The 18,518-nt window shown below is 39.7% G+C and overlaps 2 protein-coding genes across 13 annotated transcripts in view; one reads left to right on the top strand and one right to left on the bottom strand.

The window, feature by feature from the left end:
- Window positions 1-557, bottom strand: part of RBKS (ribokinase) — a 107,754-nt gene extending 107,197 nt beyond the window's left edge. For 2 of the 3 annotated variants that reach the window (XM_034952863.3, XM_003827131.5), the window contains exon 1: window positions 139-276. In XM_034952863.3, coding sequence (XP_034808754.1) covers window positions 139-227 — 89 coding nt within the window. In that variant the 5' untranslated portion in view covers window positions 228-276. Of the gene's footprint in view, window positions 1-138 lie in introns of all 3 variants that reach the window. The other variant, XM_003827130.7, reaches the window with a different exon arrangement.
- The window catches only part of BABAM2 (BRISC and BRCA1 A complex member 2), a 453,662-nt gene that overhangs the window by 1,408 nt on the left and 433,736 nt on the right, over window positions 1-18,518 (top strand). For 4 of the 10 annotated variants that reach the window (XM_003827128.4, XM_034952861.2, XM_055108117.1 and 1 more), the window contains exons 1-3: window positions 590-724; window positions 2,274-2,339; window positions 4,430-4,581. In XM_003827128.4, the coding sequence (XP_003827176.1) occupies window positions 4,454-4,581 (128 nt within the window). In that variant the 5' untranslated portion in view covers window positions 590-724; window positions 2,274-2,339; window positions 4,430-4,453. Of the gene's footprint in view, window positions 1-587; window positions 725-2,273; window positions 2,340-4,429; window positions 4,582-18,518 lie in introns of those variants that run through there. The other 6 variants (XM_003827124.5, XM_034952860.3, XM_003827126.5 and 3 more) reach the window with 2 other exon arrangements.

Genomic DNA, 18,518 nt, shown 5'->3' with positions numbered 1-18,518 from the left:
TCGAAAACCTGCAGCTCATACCCAAAGCTAGCACTGTCTATCCCTGGAGACCCAGCGCCCAAGAGCTCCACTGGGCGCATAGCGCACGGCACGCCTCCTCCCCCGAGCCGCAGACTGAGTAACTGGCCCCGGACTAACCTGACCAGGTCGGTCATGCAGGAGCCCACCACTACCACCGCCGCCACCTCCTCTTGCCACTGCCTCTGGGATTCCCCAGACGCCGCCATCGCTCAAAGGTGCTGCTGTCCAACCTGGACGGTGACCTCTGCCCTTTGCCCGACCCCGTAACCAGAGACGCCACTCCTGCCCTCCCTAACGACGCGGGCCTTTCAGACGCCTACGCGGGTCGCCCACCTGACTGCCCGAAATCACCCCGCCCACCAAGTGTCCCCTCTTCTTCCTGGAATAGTCTCCGTGCACAGCCTCACGTAACAGGGCCCTCCTGATATGGCGAGACTCCGCGCTCCTCGCCACTCACGGGGCAGGCGCTGAGGAAGGAACTGTCAGGCACCGCGGGGACGCCTTTCCGAGCGCCCGGCTCGGCGCGGCGCGGGGGCGCGCACGCCGCCCAGCTTCGGGGCCGCAGAGGGGGCGGGGCGGGACGTCCGGGGAGTGCGCACGCATCCTGCCCGCGGCGCGCGCGCAGGTCGGTGCGTCGGTCGGGGGCGCGCTCGGGTACCTGTACCCCACGTAGTCGCCGGTTACCGATCGGACTAAGTTCCAGGTACCTGGACTGGGGCTGGTGCGGGGAGGTTGGATCCCGAGTCGCACAGGTGGCGTGGAGAACTGTGGTTTAAATATGGCCAGGGGACTCGCCTCCTCTTCCTATGGAGAAGGCCCCCGTTCCAAAGATGCCCTTCTCATCCCCATCACGCTGATTCCCTCAAGAACGAGCCCCCAAGGCCAGAGGCATCTCTTTCTCCATATCTGGCCCATCCCCTGGTCCCTGTAAACCCCGAGTATTAGTTCCTTGTTGCCTGATGAGGGGAATCATACAGTTTGGAAGAGGGGAGAGTGTCCCTTTTTAAGACGTCCCCTAGAGTGGGGTGGTCATTCTTCGGGTCTGAGCTAACTTGGTTTTCTCGAATGTTGCCCCTTGGGGGAAATTGCTTCCCCAGTGTAACTTCCCTCGTGCGCTGTATGACGTCGACGTGACGCAGCAGGATGCCACCCCTTTCCGTTCCATGACGTCAGCAGGGCACATGTTTCCGTGTTTGTCATCTCATTTTAATTGCAAGAACCTGGATGGTGCTTTAGACGTCTTTGTAATCCCCAGGTCTCTCATCAAAGGACCTTTTGTAACTTTATTTTGGGGTAGCAGACCCTTGCAAAAATTGTAATTTTGCATTTTCCTTTTGCAATACGTCAAAATCAGGAAATACAAATTGCAGGAGTAGCATTCAGGGGACTCTGACCACCGTAAATATTTGTATATCTGGGGTGTGTTATAGTGCTGCCATGCGTAAGAGTTACTACCGGTGGTGACTCCCTGTCCATGTACCCGGTTCACTGCACCAAAGGACCAGTGTTTTTGGCTAAGTGACTTCTGATTTTGGAGTCATTGTATTCCACTCCCCACCCCACCCCCCCCTTTTTTTTTTAGAGAAGTCACACCTCCTCATGGTTGAAATAGATTTTAATACTGCGTGAAACCTTGCACTGTTAAAACATAGTATTATGGCTGCCCTGGAAATAAAGAGAATTCATTCTCTAAGGTGTCATCCTAAAGTCACGACCGTTGCTGAATTAGAATGTATTGTTGTCACTTAGTATGGTTTGGCTTCTAGAGCAAGGTTGTTCCCTTTAACATTTGACTAGTGAATCACTCAGACCAGGTTCAGCAGTAGGTCAGCAATAGTCCAGTTTGTTTTTAGTGGTAAAGCAATCATTTGTTTAAATTTGTTACTTTTTGTCTGTTCACATTTTATAAGATATACGCTTTACAAAATCACCTTGATGCTTTTCTCTTTGGTGATAGAAGTTATCAATGTTTATTTGAGAGAATGATGGGTATAGTGGACTTGGAGAATCCGGATTTGGATTCTGATCCTCCAGCTTCCAACATTCAACAAGTTACTTTATTTTGCTGAGCTTTAATTTTCTATTTGTCAAGTTTCTTTAGCTTCCACTTGTCAAATGGGAACAATTATTGTTCTCAGGGAACAGAGTTGGGGAAATGTAAATGAAATTACAGATAGAGATAAGTAATATAATGCCTGATAATGGGTAGATAGGTGTCTAGAATGTGTTGGTTCTGTTTCCTTCTTTTGTAGAAGCAAGAGATAAAGTAATAATGGGTACTGTGGGGAAAAACACAGAAGAACAATTCTGTAATATAGGTGAGACCCTTTTGCTTTTTTATAAGATAGGTATATTTGTACTTAGCATATGACTTTGATAAGCATCCCTTCAAGAATTGTGACATAGACATGAAGGTGGAAATGTTGGCGAATAGAAAAAAATAGGCTTCAAAATTATGATGTGGATTAGTATACTGTTCAGAATCAAATTATAATAATTACCCATATTATCTGCAAACTGGGAATTAAAATTCTTTACTACCTCAGGCTTGTGAAGATCAACTGCAGTAATATATATGGACGCTCCTTGTAAGTGATAAAATGTTTAAAAAAGTACATGATTTTTATGATTGGTAGTATAGTGTTAGATGTTTAGTCTTACTTTGAAATGAGAGACTAGTCGGGGGCGGTCATCTGTTAAGCGGTCAGAAGAAGAGCTTGTTTTATATTTACAAAAAGGATGATTTTAGAACTGAAGTATGAATATAAAGGTGTTAATCTCGAAGATACTTCTGGTTGTCATCACTATATAGGGTCAAAGTGTTATTATTTTTTGAGCTATCAAATTAGCAAATAAATTTATTACTTACTATCTGAAATAATAAACTGAAACAGGTTCTAATTTTCAACATTTATTTTAGCAAGGACTTGTAAGTTTTCATGTGGTATAATGTATGAAAACTAGAACCAGAGCATCATTTACTGGTAACTTGCTGGAAATTAATTTTCTTTTGATGTGGCATTATTCTTTAAAATTGAGGAAGGAAACGATCATTTGAATCGACTTTTTCCTCTGAAGGAAGAGGCTTTCATTTAGAAATTTATTAAGAAGAATTCGTGTACTCCCTCCCCCAGCCCTATGAGTTTCCAGATAATTTAGATATGATGTATTGGTTCTACTTTTGTGGTTTTAAGTGTAAGGACTTAGTGCCTTAAAGTCAAATACCTTAAGATCCATGTTAGTCTGTGTTGCTTGATAGCTGTATAGATGTATGTTTTCATAATTTAATTGTCAAGTAGATTTTTGTTATATCTATCCCTTGGATTTTGTTATATCTATTCCCCTACCAAATTCTGGGGAGGGGGCACATTATCTTCTCTCCATACTGAAATATTTCTCTAACTTTTGTCCCCTTACTCATTTATTTATTTAAAAATGTTTATTGAGTGTTTAGCATGTGCCAGGTATTTCTGTTAAACCCTGGGGATTCAAAACATAGACCCTGCAGGGAAGAGATCACGTAAGCAGGTAGTTATACTACACTGTGGACGGAAAGGTGTTAAGAAAGGTGTATCAGCAGTAGGCCGGGCGCGGTGGCTCACGCCTGTAATCCCAGCACTTTGGGAGGCCATGGTGGGTGGATCATGACGTCAAGAGGTGAGACCATCCTGGCCAACCTGATGAAACCCCGTCTCTACTGAAAATACAAAAATTAGCTGGGCGTGGTGGCATGTGCCTGTAGTCCCAGCTACTCGGAAGGCTGAGGCAGGAGAATCACTTGAACCCGGGAGGCGGAGTTTGCAGTGAGCTGAGATTGCGCCACTGCACTCCAGCCTGGCAACAGAGTGAGACTCTGTCGCAAAAAAAAAAAAAAAAAAAAAAAAAAAAGAAAGATATATCAGCAGTAAATAATTTCTAGTAAGTAATAGCTTCAAGCAGGTCAGCCTGTTGTAGAGTTTTATATGGTATTATCCATCAAGTTTTTACTCCTTGTGGGGACACACAGGGAGAGATTGCTAACTCAGTGATGTGTGTGTTTTTGTGTTGGGATAGAGGATTGTTAGCGAGGGCTCCTTGGACTCAACTAAGGTAGAATGAGTGAGATAGAGTGGGACCACTTTGAGTAGAGTGTGGCAGTGTAGAAATCAGCTTTGGGAAGGAAGAGGGAATTGTATTTCAGGAGTTCCTTCTGTTCCTGAAAAGCAGTGATGTAGTCCCAGTCCTGAGTAGCTGAGCAGCAGTGAGGTGGTTTCTTCTGGAGGATCATTGGAAGAGGCTGCGCTAGAGATGGGAAATGAATTATTTATTCATGCAAGAGGAACTGCTGTATGCTGTCCAGTTTTCAGGCAGAGTGTTGTATCTAGTCCATTTGTAAGCCCTGATCATTATTCTTTCCTTCTGCTTTCAGTGGTGATTTACAAGTCAAGTTAAAATGTCCCCAGAAGTGGCCTTGAACCGAATATCTCCAATGCTCTCCCCTTTCATATCTAGCGTGGTCCGGAATGGAAAAGTGGGACTGGATGCTACAAACTGTTTGAGGATAACTGACTTAAAATCTGGGTATGTACCAGAATGAATTCAGTCAATGTACCAGAACCAATTCAACCTTTACCTAATGACAGCCCTTCCTTACCAGACTCATAAAAATTGACTGCCACAGAAACCCACCAAGTCATCATCTCATCATATGTTGATTCAGTTGGTTTTGTTCAGTTCTTGACATTTTATGTTTCAGGTTATTTTATTTGTGTTGTGGACCATTGTTTTATGACTAGAATGTTCATGTCTTTTTTTCTGTTTTTTCTTTGTGAAGAGCATGCCGTCAGAGTTTTAAAAGTGTGTTTTTCATTCATTGGCTTGTTTTCTTATTGTGTTTGCTGCAGTCCAGCAACAAACATATTCTGAATCTGATACCATTTGGTAAACTCTCTTAATATGAATATTATAATAGCTAGCCAAAATGGGTCATTTCTCACAATGGGGTTGAAACAGCAAGATCTCACACCTAGAAATGTTGCATTAAAAAACAGATTTTTTTTTTCCTGAAACAAATTTAGATTTACAAAAAAGCTACAAAAATACTACAGGAAATTAGCATTGTTATAATATTGTTAATTGTTCTACAGGTCTTATTTGAATTTTGCCAGTCTTTCCATTAATGCCTTTTTTGTTCCAGGATCCAATCATCATGTCTCCTTAGTCTCCCCAACAGTGACAGTTCCTCAATTTTTCTTTGCCTATCATGACCTTGACACTTTTAAAGAGTACTGGCTACTTATTTTGTAAAATGTGCATCCACATGGGTTTGTCTAATGTTTTCTTTTCATTAGAGTGAAAAATATGTTTTTTTCCCAAGTGTAGTACAGATGTGTTGTTGTACCATCCTCAATGCATCAGATCAGGGAATATATGATATCCATATGCCTTTTTACTACTAAGTTAACTTTGATAACTTGGTTAGGTGATCACTGTAAAGTTAACTGATTTTTCTCCTTGTAATTAGTTAAGTACTGTATTTTGCTGAGTGATGCTTTGAGACTTTGCAAATACCCGGTTTCTCATCATCCTTTTGTCCATTAATTTCAGCATCCATGGATGATTCTTGCCTGTAACTATTACTACTCTGGTGCTTGTCTAAGCGTGCTTTTTCTCTTTTTCTCATTCCTCCCCATTTATTAATTTGAATTCTACTGTAAAGAAACACTCTTCCTTCTCCTTCAGTTATTTATTTATTCAGTTATTTACTTATGCCAGTATGAATTTTTAGGTATTTATTTTCCTCTGTGGGTTATAAATTAAATATTATTATCATTTATTTTGTTGGTCAGTTGCTCCAGCTTTTTGTCATTGGGAGTGCTATCAAGTGGCTTTTGGGTCCTTTTGACATATCCCCATCATTTTTGAGTCCTTTCTTACTAGAAATGTTGCCTTTTTTTTTTATAGATGGAGGAAATTTCACTGGACTCTGGGATTTGTGGGAACCATAGGTATTGGGCACTAGGGCAAGTTTGCAGGGGCCATGCTCAAGGTATCTTCTTGGATATGGCATCCACAAATGAAGCTGTTGATATGGACAAAGATGCAGCCAGGAATCTCACTGACCTGGTACAGGGCCTCCTGAAGAAGCCGCCATGGCTTGAGCAGGGGCAGCTAGCTTTAGAATGAGTGGGGCTCCTCAGGCACACACTGTACTACTATTGTCTAGTCTGGTCAGTATAGATAACAAAGATGATGGCTGGGGTAGGGGCAGCCTAGATTCCAGGTGGTAGAGTTGTTCCTTTCAAGGGCATCCACCTTTTGCCATTTCCCATCTCTCTCCACTTAGGTGCACCTGGAATCACTGGGCCAGGGCCCCAGGCCCCAGTCTGGCAGCCAGATGTACCAATAGAAGCCTAGTCTCTGCAGAAACTCTTCTCTAAGAGTTAGATCCATCACACACTTGAACCCTACCTTGGTTGGGCTGGTTCCAGGTGGGATTAAGTTGAGCCAGCATTCAGGCTAGTGGCTAGGGTGTGTCAAAGTTTCCCCTTCTTCCACTGGTAGGTCTCATTATCTATTGTGTCCACCTCCGCCATGAAGTTCTTGTACATCTTGTCATAGAGGATGCACACCATATTTTCCTCTTCACTAGGCTCCAGCAACTGGGCCAGCAGCTTGTGCCCAGCTGGCTCTGGAGCAGCTTGTGCCCAACTGGGTCCACATTGCTCAGCTGGGTCCGCCATTGCTTCCCAGGTGACAGGGAGCTCATGGTCTCTGTGAAAGATCTCTGGTGATGGTCATATCAGTGTCTCTGTGGGTAGTACTTTTCACACATGTCCACCATGATGTCACATGAAGCTGATTTTTCAAGGTCCTCGGTCTGCACCCTCTCTGCATCCCGTAGTCTGGCAGGAGGCAAAGCAATGTGCATGTCAGTGTCTTGTCACAGTGAATGGTGCCCTTGTGTGTCTCCATTCATGATGGTGCCATGAGGTTGCTGTGGGATCATTTGGGTAACAGGATGGACTCTGAGACAAGCATGCAGTGCTGGGTTTGGAGGGGTGTTAGCAGTGGTGGCAGCAGCAGTAAAAGCAGAAATGTTGTATTCTTGATTCTCTTTCTGCTTTCTCCTTGTTAGACTGTTTTGCCCTTTGCCATCTACACACCTTGCCGTTGTTTGACCAAGCTAAAGACTTGGGTATAAGAATACTGAGTTAACGTTCTTTAGTGGTAAGATAAAAAACTAAGACACTTCTTTGGAATAGTAGGATGCTTTTGAAAACATCTGATATTATCTTCAATTTCATTAATCAAATACTTATGGAGCATTTACTATTTACTAGCCATTTTGCTAGTGTTAGGTTAGCTGCTTTTTTGTTGAGGCAAGAGGATTTGGTAGAAAGAACTCTGGTGGAGTTGATAAGAAGACAGTTTTAACTTTTTTTTTTTTCTTGTAAAAGTTAGCTATACACATTAGGGGATTTATAAATTAACTCTCATCCTTAGATAAGCCAGGGATTGGAAAGTGACTTTTTAGGGGTTTTTTTTTGTTGATTTTTACTGGTTTAGAATTTTTGCCATTTAGTCAAGCAGCAGGCCTGGTGCTCAGACAGACTTCCCCAGCTTATAAATGGTGGTAGGAAGTGGGGATTCTGAAATAGAGACTGTATATAGGATTCATTCAGTCTGAATTTCCACATTATTATAGACAATCTAGATAAAGATTGGAGCCTCCTAAATTACAAAATGCTTTCTTTAGATGGACTCCATCTGTAATTGAAGTCATCAAGATCAGATCTCAAGAGGGTATTTTCCAGTTTCCCTCACTGTAATTTTTGGCCTGCAGAAAGTAGAGTGATGTACTTCCTTTACTGTGCTCATTTCTTCTCAGTTCGTGGTTTTGACTTTGATTTCCTCTTTCTGGGATCTTTAAATCAGTATATTTTTCTTCTGGGTCTGAGAATAAAAAGATTTTCAAATGGATCACTGGATATTTCAGAGTAACTCTTCAGGTTTTCCCACACTTTCATGTTTCTTTCCTTCTTTGATTAAAAATAACATCTTTATGTCTGCATTGTGCTCATCTCTTTTTTTCTGTGTTTTTGAAGATTTAAAACTGTTGGTCTTTTCATAAGTTCCTTTGGTTCAGCAAGATTGTGCCTAATCCTATTTTCTTTTCCTTTCCACCTCAGGTCTTCTGGACCTAGCCTATCTTGCATTTTACTGCTAGGAACAAACACATTAAGGATTTTCTTCTTTTATTGGAATGGGGTGAGCTTGGAGAAAAGAAGGCATTTCAGATGTCCATTGATAGTCTTAAGTCTGTGTAGCCAGAGGCAGTTCCCATTTTCTCACTGGATCTCAATTTTTTATCCATAAAATGAACAATCAAATTAGATGACTGAGGTTTTTGCAGGTCAAAAGTCCTGCAAAAACAACTCAAATGTCCATCAGGTGATGAATGGATAAACAAATTTGGCATATCAAAAATAGAATATTATTTAACCATAAAAAGTAGTGAAGTACTGATTCATAGTACAACATGATGAACCTTGAAAACATTGTGCTAAGTGAGAGAAGCTCATTACAAAAGGTCACATAGTATGTGATTCCGTTTATGTGACGTGTCTAGAATAGGCTAATCCATAGAGACAGAAAGTAAATTAGTGGGTGCCAGAGGCTGGGGGAATCAGAAGTGACTGCTTGAGTGAGGGATTTCTTTTTGGAGTAACAAAAATGTTGTAAAATTAGATAGTGGTGAAGGTTGCATAGCTTTGGGAATATATGAAGAATGATCAAATTGCACACTTCACAGTGATTTTATGGTATGTAAATTACATCTCAGTAAAGCTGTCATTAAAAAAAAAAAAACCAAACAACCTCAGCTGGGCACGGTGGTACATGCTTGTAGTCCCAGCTACTCGGGAGGCTGAGACAGGTGGATCACTTGAGCCCAGGAGTTTGAGACCAGCCTAGGCAACATAGCTAGACCCCTTCTCTAAACAAAAATAAAGAAAAAAAATAAAACCAACCCATCAACCAGGAATGTTCATTGACCTGAATATATAGGACATAGAAATAAATCTTTCTTTTTTAGCATGTCACAGACATTCTTTTCAGAGGTAATGAAGACCTGACAGGGGCCTGATGGCTAGTGGACTGGTGACTGGTATATGTAAAGTGATATCAACCTGAAATTCTTAGTCTTTGTATCAGTATCCTGAGAAACCAGTTACGTTTTTCAGCATAAAGTCTTGTTGCTTCTTTTTCACAGATTCCCTTTTGGGTGTTCTCAAATTCCTGAATGTTTAGTTGAAGATTTAAGTGCAAATAGTGGGATCTGATGACAAATTTGAAATGAATCCACTAGTCCTAGTGTTTTTGTTTTTTTTTTTGTGACAGAGTTTTGCTCTTGTTGCCCAGGCTGGAGGGCAATGGCGCGATCTTGGCTCACCTCAACCTCTGCCTTCTGGGTTCAAGCGATTCTCCTGCCTCAGCCTCCTGAGTAGCTACAGCGTCCGCCACCATGCCTGGCTAATTTTTTGTATTTTTAGTAGAGATGGGGTTTCATCATCTTGGCTAGGTTGGTGTCAAACTCCTGACCTCAGGTGATCTACCCACCTTGGCCTCCCAAAGTGCTGGGATTACAGGCGTGAGCCACTGTGCCTGGCCTAGTCCTAGGTTTTTCTGGATTAACTGCCTGAAAAATATGTGACATGGCATTTAATGACATTTAATATGTATGGAATTTACTTTCGTTAGCTTCAAAAAAGAAATAAAAATACCTCTACCCACATTCATAAAATGATGTGAAAGACCTTGTTAATCTGGAACATTATCGATGCCTTTTATGTAGCACTTGTCTGAAAGATTCAGGGAAGTTCTTTAGAAGTTCATTAACAATTCCTTCTTCAATCCTTCCATCAGCCGAAGTGTGAATTTCTCGTTTCTGTAACAAAACAATGACAGAGTTAGGGAAAAGAATGGCTTCTTTTTGGTGTGTCACTTTTGGCATTCCTTTCTTTTAGATCTTCAGCAGACACAGTTATGAGTGGTAGGATCTACATGTCTAATTTCTATTAACTCGAAGAGGTATACCCTGTAGGACACAGTATAAATTAAAGTATAAAACAAGGAGACAATTTTTAAAGGTCACAAGAACCAGTCTTATTACATGTAGCCACTTGGCCTTGAAGAGATAAGGTCTAAGTATCTATATTCTAGATCTGGTTCATAGGAGAAATAGGCAAGAACCTAATCGAAGGAAGATTTCTTTCTTTTTTTTTTTAAATAGCAATTCATATATATTTCTCTTATGGTACCTAGATTTTTCTACCTTACTTAATAAGACTGTGTATGTTTCTAAACTCCATTGCTAGACCCATCAGTATCTTAAGGGCCAAGTTCTTGTTTAATTTATGTTGATACCTCCTTAAGATCTATCTTGGTACTTTTCACATGTAACGTAGTAAGTAGGATTTGAATGGATGAATGAATGAGTTAGATGTTTTCCTTGAGAAACGACTTGTTTTGGGTATCAAAGTGGTTTGTTCTTGTGGTTTGGAAGGATTTTTATTGGCCTGATAGTGTATTGCTTACTTTCTGTTATGCATAATTCTTTTTAATGACATTCCCTGAAATGAGTTGACATTTTTGAAATTATAGTAGGCCAGGCGCGGTGGCTCACGCCTGTAATCCCAGCACTTTGGGAGGCCGAGGCGGGCATATCACAAGGTCAGGAGATCGAGGTCATCCTGGCTAACACGGTGAAACCCCGTCTCTACTAAAAATACAAAAAATTAGCCGGGCATGGTAGCGGGTGCCTATAGTCCCAGCTACTCGGGAGGCTGAGGCAGGAGAATGGCGTGAACCCGGGAGGTGGAGCTTGCAGTGAGCCGAGATTGCACCACTGCACTCCAGCCTGGGCGACAGAGTGAGACTCTGTCTCAAAAAAAAAAAAAAAAAAAAGGAAATTATAGTAAAGTGTATTATCTAATACTGGATTTACTCTTGCAGGTAAAATACAGACTGAGATCTGAAGGGACCAAATTATTAATTTTAGAGAATTATTCCATGAGCTTACTGTTTATTAGTTCTTTGCTCTGTGTTAATTTGATCACAAGCATGTGCTATTTGTAAGATGCCATATTTTGTCATTTTTAGTGATTTTTCTAATCTTGAAAATGTCTAAGTGTCTGTTCAGCATGCTGGAATGATGCCTGGCAAATACAACAGTGAGGAAAGCAGAGAGGGCTCACTGCAACCTGTGGCAGCTGAGCCTCAGTATCTTTTTTCAGCATATTGCAGTGACTCAACCTTACTGGCACATGGCTGTGTTTGGGGCATCTGCTGTGACATCTCATCCGCCCACAACTACCTATTGCATTTTTTTGTCCATGTTCTGAATTTCATTACTTAGTTAAAAATAGATACTCAGTGTAAGTACTTGATTACTAAATAGACAGAACACTTTTAAAGGATGAGTGCTGTAAGCTTTGAAGACTGATCTCAGTTTGGCTGCATGAGTCTCTCTAACTGGCAATCTGAATCTTCATTAGCCTTGTGTCTGGAAGGAAGCTGCTGCCCTGGGAGGCAATAGTTTAATTTTTGTCTATGGCCATACCACCTTGATTGCGCCCAATCTCGTCTGAAGATGGGCAGTTTTTAATAATTTAGATTTAGTTGTTCACTTAACTTTTCTGTACTTTTCCCTGATCTCATTCCCCTTTTTCCCCACGCCTGTCTTCATACTTTATGTATTCATTATACATAAATATATTCCTCAACAGTATTATTTTGCATGTTTAAAAAGTTTGAACAAATGATATACTATATATATTCATCCATATCTTGCCCATTTTACTTAGTATAAAGTTAATGAGATTTATCTGTGTTGATATTTACAGCTTTGGTTCTTTCCTTTGTGCTGATATTTTGTATTCCATTGTGTGAATATGCCCTTAATTTTAAATTCATTCTTCTGCTGATTGACTGTTACACTGTTTAAATTATTTTTTTGACAAAGAGTGCCACAGTGAACATTCTCTCACATGTGCACAAGAAAATATGTATGAGAATATTTTCTGGGACAGTTTTTTGAACTGAGTGTATTTACCCATTAGTGGTTGTAAAATCAATTGAGTGAGTCACCCAACATTAAAAAATGAATGAGAACAAAATGGAAACTCTCAAAATGTGTCACAGTAAGAATAAGCACTGTTTTGTGAATTTTCATTTCGGTTAAATACGTATGTGTATACTGGGTCATAATGAAAATATGTGTGATGATCAAAACTTTGAAAGCTACCCATCAAAGGTATATTCCTAGAAATAGAATTACTAGCTCTTAAGATGTATACATCTTCTATTTTATTAGATATTGCCAGATTGAATCATTTTCCTTCCATCAGAAATGAGTTTCTACTATTCTGTAGCCTCACCAGTACTTGATATTGTCAAACTTATATTTTTGCCAAGCTGATGAGATGCGACCTGGTATCTCATTATGGTTTTAATTTGCACTTCTGTGATTGCTATTGTGGTGAAAAGTCTTTTAATATGCTTATTGGCAATTCAGATTTCTTCCTTTGGGATATCCTTTGTTCGTCTTTTAAGTGGATTGTTTGTATATTTCTATAGATTTTAAAGCATTCTTTGTGTATTTTGGATACTGATCTTTTGGTAATTACATGTATTACAAATATCTGCACAAAGTCTGTGGCATATATTCTTATTTTAGTGCTCCTGACATCCAAGAGTTTTGATTTTGATGAAGTTATAATCTACAGTATTTTCTTTTTTAGATTTGAATATATGTGCCTGTGTGCACGTGTGTGTGTGTTTGTGTGTGTGTGTGTGAGAGAGAGAGAGAGAGAGAGAGAAAGAGAGTTTTAAGAAATCTGGGCCTATCCAAAAGTCACACATCTTTCTTTAAGAATTTTAAAGTTTTCCTGTTTCCTTTTTTGGTCTTTAAATGGGAATTTATTTTTTCTGTAATATGGAGTGAGATAGAGATATTGTCTCCCCCACCCCCCCACCATATGGATAATTGGTTGACCTAGCCTCATTTATTGAGAAGGCCATCCTTGCCCATGGATGTCAAGTTTATATCACACATGGGCCTGTTGCCAGGCTTTCTGTTTTGGTCAGTCAGCCTCACTGTCCTTGTGCCAGTTCCATACTTTCTTAACTATTACAGTCTTGTGAAATGTCATGATAGCCAGTAGGACAAATTCCCCCCTTCCATCTTGTTCTAATTCTTAAAAATTGTCTTGCTTAACCCTGTGTTCTACATATGTTTTTGTAACCTCATTTAAATAGTTGTATACTGTTTCATTAGGAAACATACCATAATTTAGTTAACAAAAAAACTTCTTTTTAATTAATTGAGAAAGAGAAATGAAGAGAGATTACCCTGATGAGAGGCAAATTGAGAATTGAAGGTTAGAGAAGCTCTCTCTGAGGAACTGAGATTTAAGTTGAATCATGAAATAGATGAATATAGTAGTCCCCCCTTCTCATTAGGGGATATGTTCCAAGACCTCCCCTAGTAGATGCCTGAAACCTCTGATGGAACTCTGTTGCCGTCAGTCAGAACACGTTTATGTTGGTGTCTTCCACCCACAAATTTAATGCCTTTTCTGTTTCAACTGAGCACGTAGCACACACTGTAGCTGTTATTTTTGCAATTTGAGGTGCAAAGCAAAACTAGCACAAATTTCTTTTTCCTTCTTCACAATTTCATGGATAGAAGATTTGTTCTTATGTTAGGTCTTAGCAACATCAGCATATTTTTTTTTAATTCCTTATTAAGTCAAGAACATTTACCTTTTTCCTTAAAGGAAGCACTTTATGGCTTGTCGTTAGTGTATCTGAATTGCCAGCATCACTACTCTTGTGCTTTCCCGAAGCACTTTATTCAGTAAAATAAGGATTACTTGAAGTCAAGCACTGCTGTACCAAGGCAGTTGATCTGATCACCAAGACAGCGACTAAGTGACTAACGGGTGGGTAGTGTAGACAGTTATGCTGGACAGAGGGATGAGTCATGTCCTAGGCGGGACAGAGCTGGAAGGTGTGAGAACAATCTCAGAACAGCATGCAATTTAAAACTTATGAATTGTTTCTGGAATTTTCCATTTAATATTTTCAGACCAAACATTGCGTTTTCTTGACCAAGGGTCAGGGTTGGCCAAGGGTAACTGAAATCACAGAAAGCAAAACCATAGATAAGGGGGGACTACTATACATCAAAAGTCTTAAATTTGCATACTTCTTGGCCCAGTAATTAAAATTTTGCTGATACATAGGAATATATGCATCCATATGGGCACATTTTATTTTATGGTCCCAGAGAAAGACCTCCAGATAATCAATCTGGCAGTCCTCCAATAAAAAGGCCAGAATGCTGCCTGATAACACTACAGTGAAGCTCAGTCATTGACAACACCCATGTATAAAGGGCTTCAAATTTTCATGTTAGAGATGCATTCTTTAACAGAAATGCACAGCCAGGAATCATCAGTCTGAGGAAAGCCATCAACATGAAAGACAGAGAGCAAAACAGAGACAATGCAAGGTACAGAAGAAGTTTTTTAAAGCTATAATTAATATCCTTATAAAAATAAGAGAAAATACTGCATTCATGAAACTATGACAATATGTCTGTTGGGCCAACTTCTGTACCTGCCTAAATTATCAATCAAATTTAAAACTAGACATTTTCAGACTTTCAAGAACTCAAAAAATTTATATCCTTTTCTCCCTTTCTTAGGATGCTAGTGGAATATATGCTCCAACAAAGCAAGAAGGTAAAACAAGAAAATAGGTGATTCAATACAGGAAGGGAAGACCTAAAATAATAGCTATATGGCAGACCTAGAAAGCAGTCAATACAATTAAAACAGTTCTTCCATACTGCGTGCTTACTGTTAACTTTATTACTAGATGTTTTATCATTTAGCTGCTATTGTGTAGGAATTCAGTTGTTTATTGGCATATATGAAAGCAAACACAGAAGTTAGATTGAGGTAGAATCAGAAGATACATGGGAAAATTTACTCAATAGTTCAACAATCTTTTATCAGAACACTTAAGATGACTTTGGAGAAAAGAACAATAGCCAGGACCAGAAGAAATAAAGCAAGATTTGGCTGGGGAGGGTCAGGTGTGGGCAGAAGCTGGAAGTCAGATTGGACAGGGGTTGGAACACAGGAAGCCATCTTTAGAGGGGTTGTGTGGCACGATAATGTGATGGTAAGCATGTGGGTTTTTCAGTCAGTGAGGTCTGAGTTTGTATCCTAATTCTGCTTACAGCTTAATGACCTTTGATAGGTCTCATAACCTTTCGGTGCTTCAGTTTTCTCTTAAATGGGGATGGCATTAATGACCTTATTAAGTAGTTATGGGGGTGAAATGAGATAATTCATATAAAGCACTTACAGTAGTGCTTGGTCATAATGTTCACGTTATGGTGGGTGATATTATTGTATGTTGTTATATATAATAAATAATATGTGGTATGATATATTATTATTTCACTGTGTTATTGTTGTCACATTGTTATTTTAGAATCAGGGAGTCTATAAAGAGTGTCCACGCAAGCAGTATAACAGGAACTATTGAATAAGACCCAGGCAAGCAGAGCAAAACAGGAGCTCACTCTCATCTAACAAAACTCAGAGAAATCATGTAGCAGAAATGGATGGGAGATCCAGAGATTTTTGATTCTGAGACGGCCTTCTTTCCTTGTTCATTGCTTTTTGCAAATCTACGGAGGTAGGAGAAAAATCACCATGGCTTCCTCTGACCCTGCAGGTGGATGAAACTTAGAATATTTGATTAGGTTGAAAAATGAATGGGCATGAAGATGCCAGCTGTTTTAGCAGACAGAACTTAAGAGTTTTTAACAGTCATTAGAGATTGAACACTGATTGTCTTGAGCGGATACATGCAACAGTTGTTAACAGAGGGGTGAAGAAGCCTCTTAAGATAGATAATGCAGGGAGTTCTGTCTGAGGATGAAGGGCATAAGCGGTGGGCTGTTGAACTCTGCTAGTGTGGGCAGTGTGTGGGGTCATAGATGTGCAAGAAGTTTGGCTGGAACTTAGGGTGTTTATCTAGGTACCAGAACATCTGGAAACTCAGTGAACAGTGCATGGTGTTGATATTTTAAGTGTTTTACTGAGGGCAGGATGTCCATCAGGAAGTATTCCTTGGGATTGCTAACCAGAAGGAAACACAGGTTCCTCTTACTCCTCATATCCCAGCCCATATTCTTTTCTACCCTGGGTAGTTAGCTGCCTGTCTAGACTTCTTGTGATCATAATAGTATAATACAGTAATATAAATAATTTTAATTAAACAGTTTATGAGCCTTTTAACATTACAAAGTGCTCTTGCATATGGTGTTTTATGGCCTTTTGTATTTTGTGCTTAAGATTGTAAGTGGTGGTGTTGGCCTTAACCCAATGAAGTCTGAAATCACTTTGGGAACTTTGGCTAGGCTTCCAGAGTCTGGGGTAGTAAGTGCCAGGATAAATTGGGGTCTGAGATTTTAGGTGGTTCTGATCTTGGGCTTTTCATGCCCTCCAATGACTTCATTTTAGGGTGACTTCATTTGGTATGGAGGTTGATGTAGGGGAAGAAGTGAAGGGAGGTAGCCAGTCTAATGTGTAAAGAAAAGTGGGTAGAAAATTCATCTAGTCTATTCCTGGCTCCACTTTACATTGTTCAAAGGAAAAAAAAATCACTTCCACTGTTGTCTTTTGTCCCCTCTATTGTGTATAATTTTTAGATAGTATTTTTGGATTAGTTTTTGTTTTATTAGGATGACAAATTTACAAAATGCTTTGAGTTTGGAAGACAGGTGAGGGTTTTTTTTAGTACAGGTTAATGTGCATATACATTTGTTTTAGGGCTCCAAATTAATTATTCTTATACCATCACTCATATGTTAAAAGTCTCCTTATGCTTACATAGAAATGTAGAACAGCCTCTTTTCAGCTGCCATGTTACTTGAATAGTTTTATTTTTTGGTGCCGTGTTGCTTGAGAATTAATTTTGTAATCTTCCATCTCAGGGCCACATTTCCTCAGTAATTTGGTTATCTTTCTAATGGCATGTTATGAAAGTTAAGTTTATCCCACTGACCTTGCTTCTCTTGACTTTTTGAAAAATGCATCTTTTTTTTTTTGTTTTCCGAGAAGATTTTTTATCTCAACCTTTGCTCTTGCCAATTTATTGATAACAAACCTTGAATCAAGTGGAAGTTTTGGAGAGCATTTTGATGTTCCACTTTTAAGTAGGTGTAATGCCCTCAGAATGATTTTTTTTCATCTGTGGACTCCTGAATTTTTCATTTAAAAAACATTATTTTAAAATTTTTGTGATTCAGTAATTAACATGTTGGGTCAATTTTGGGCTTGGCACATTATGTTTTATAATGTGGTAAAATATACATAACATAAATTTACAATTTTCATTATTTTTAAGTGTAAACATCTTTGGCATTAAGTACATCACAAATGTGGCATTTGGAGACGTATATCTCCAAAACTTTTTTCATCTTGCAAGCTGAAACTCTCTACCATTAAACAACAACTTCCATTTCTCTTTTCCCCCAGCTACTGGCAGCCACCATTCTGGTATCTGTCTCTGAATGTGACTACTTTAGGTACCTCACTTGATGTAAGTGAGTCATGCAGTATTTACCCTTTTGTGACTGGCTTTCTTCACTTAGCATAATATCTTCAAGGTTCATCCGTGTTGTAGTGTCAGAATTTACTTTTAAAGGCTAGATAGTATTTCAATGTATGTATATATCACACTTTGTTTATCCATTCGTCTATTGATAGACACTTGGGTTGCTTCTATCTTTGGCTACTGTGAATAATGCTATTAATATGGGTGTACAAATACCTGTTTAAAGTCCCTGTTTTCAGTTTTTTGCATATATACCCAGAAGTAGAATTGCTAGATCATATGATAATTCTGTTTAATTTTTTGAGGAACCGCTATACTGTTTTCTTTCTGTTTTTAAAAATAATTTCAACTTTTATTTTAGATTCAGTGGATACATATGCAAGTTTGTTACAAGGGCATATTGTGTGATGCTGAGGTTTGGGGTAGAATTGAACCTGTCACATGGGTAGTGAGTATAGTACTCAATAGGTAGGTTCTCTTTTTTTAAAAACAATTTTTTTTTTGAGCTATGGTCTCACGGGTCTCACTCTGTCATCCAGTTTGGAGTGCAGTGATATGACCACAGCTCACTGCAGCCTCAACCTCCTGGGCTCAAGCAATCCTCTCACATCAAGTCTCCTGAGTAGCTGGGACTAAAGCACATACTACCACACCTGGCTAATTTTTTGTATTTTTTTTCGAAATGGGGTTGCGCCATGTTGCCCAGGCTGGTCTCGAACTCTTGGACTCAAGCCATCCACCCACCTTGGCCTCTCAAAGTGCTGGATTACAGGCGTGAGCCTCTGTGCTCGGCCCCAGTAGGTAGTTTTTCAACC

This window comes from Pan paniscus, chromosome 12 (genome assembly GCF_029289425.2).
Source record: "Pan paniscus chromosome 12, NHGRI_mPanPan1-v2.0_pri, whole genome shotgun sequence".
Classification (NCBI taxonomy): domain Eukaryota; kingdom Metazoa; phylum Chordata; class Mammalia; order Primates; family Hominidae; genus Pan; species Pan paniscus.
This window is presented reverse-complemented; position numbering and strand designations above follow the sequence as displayed.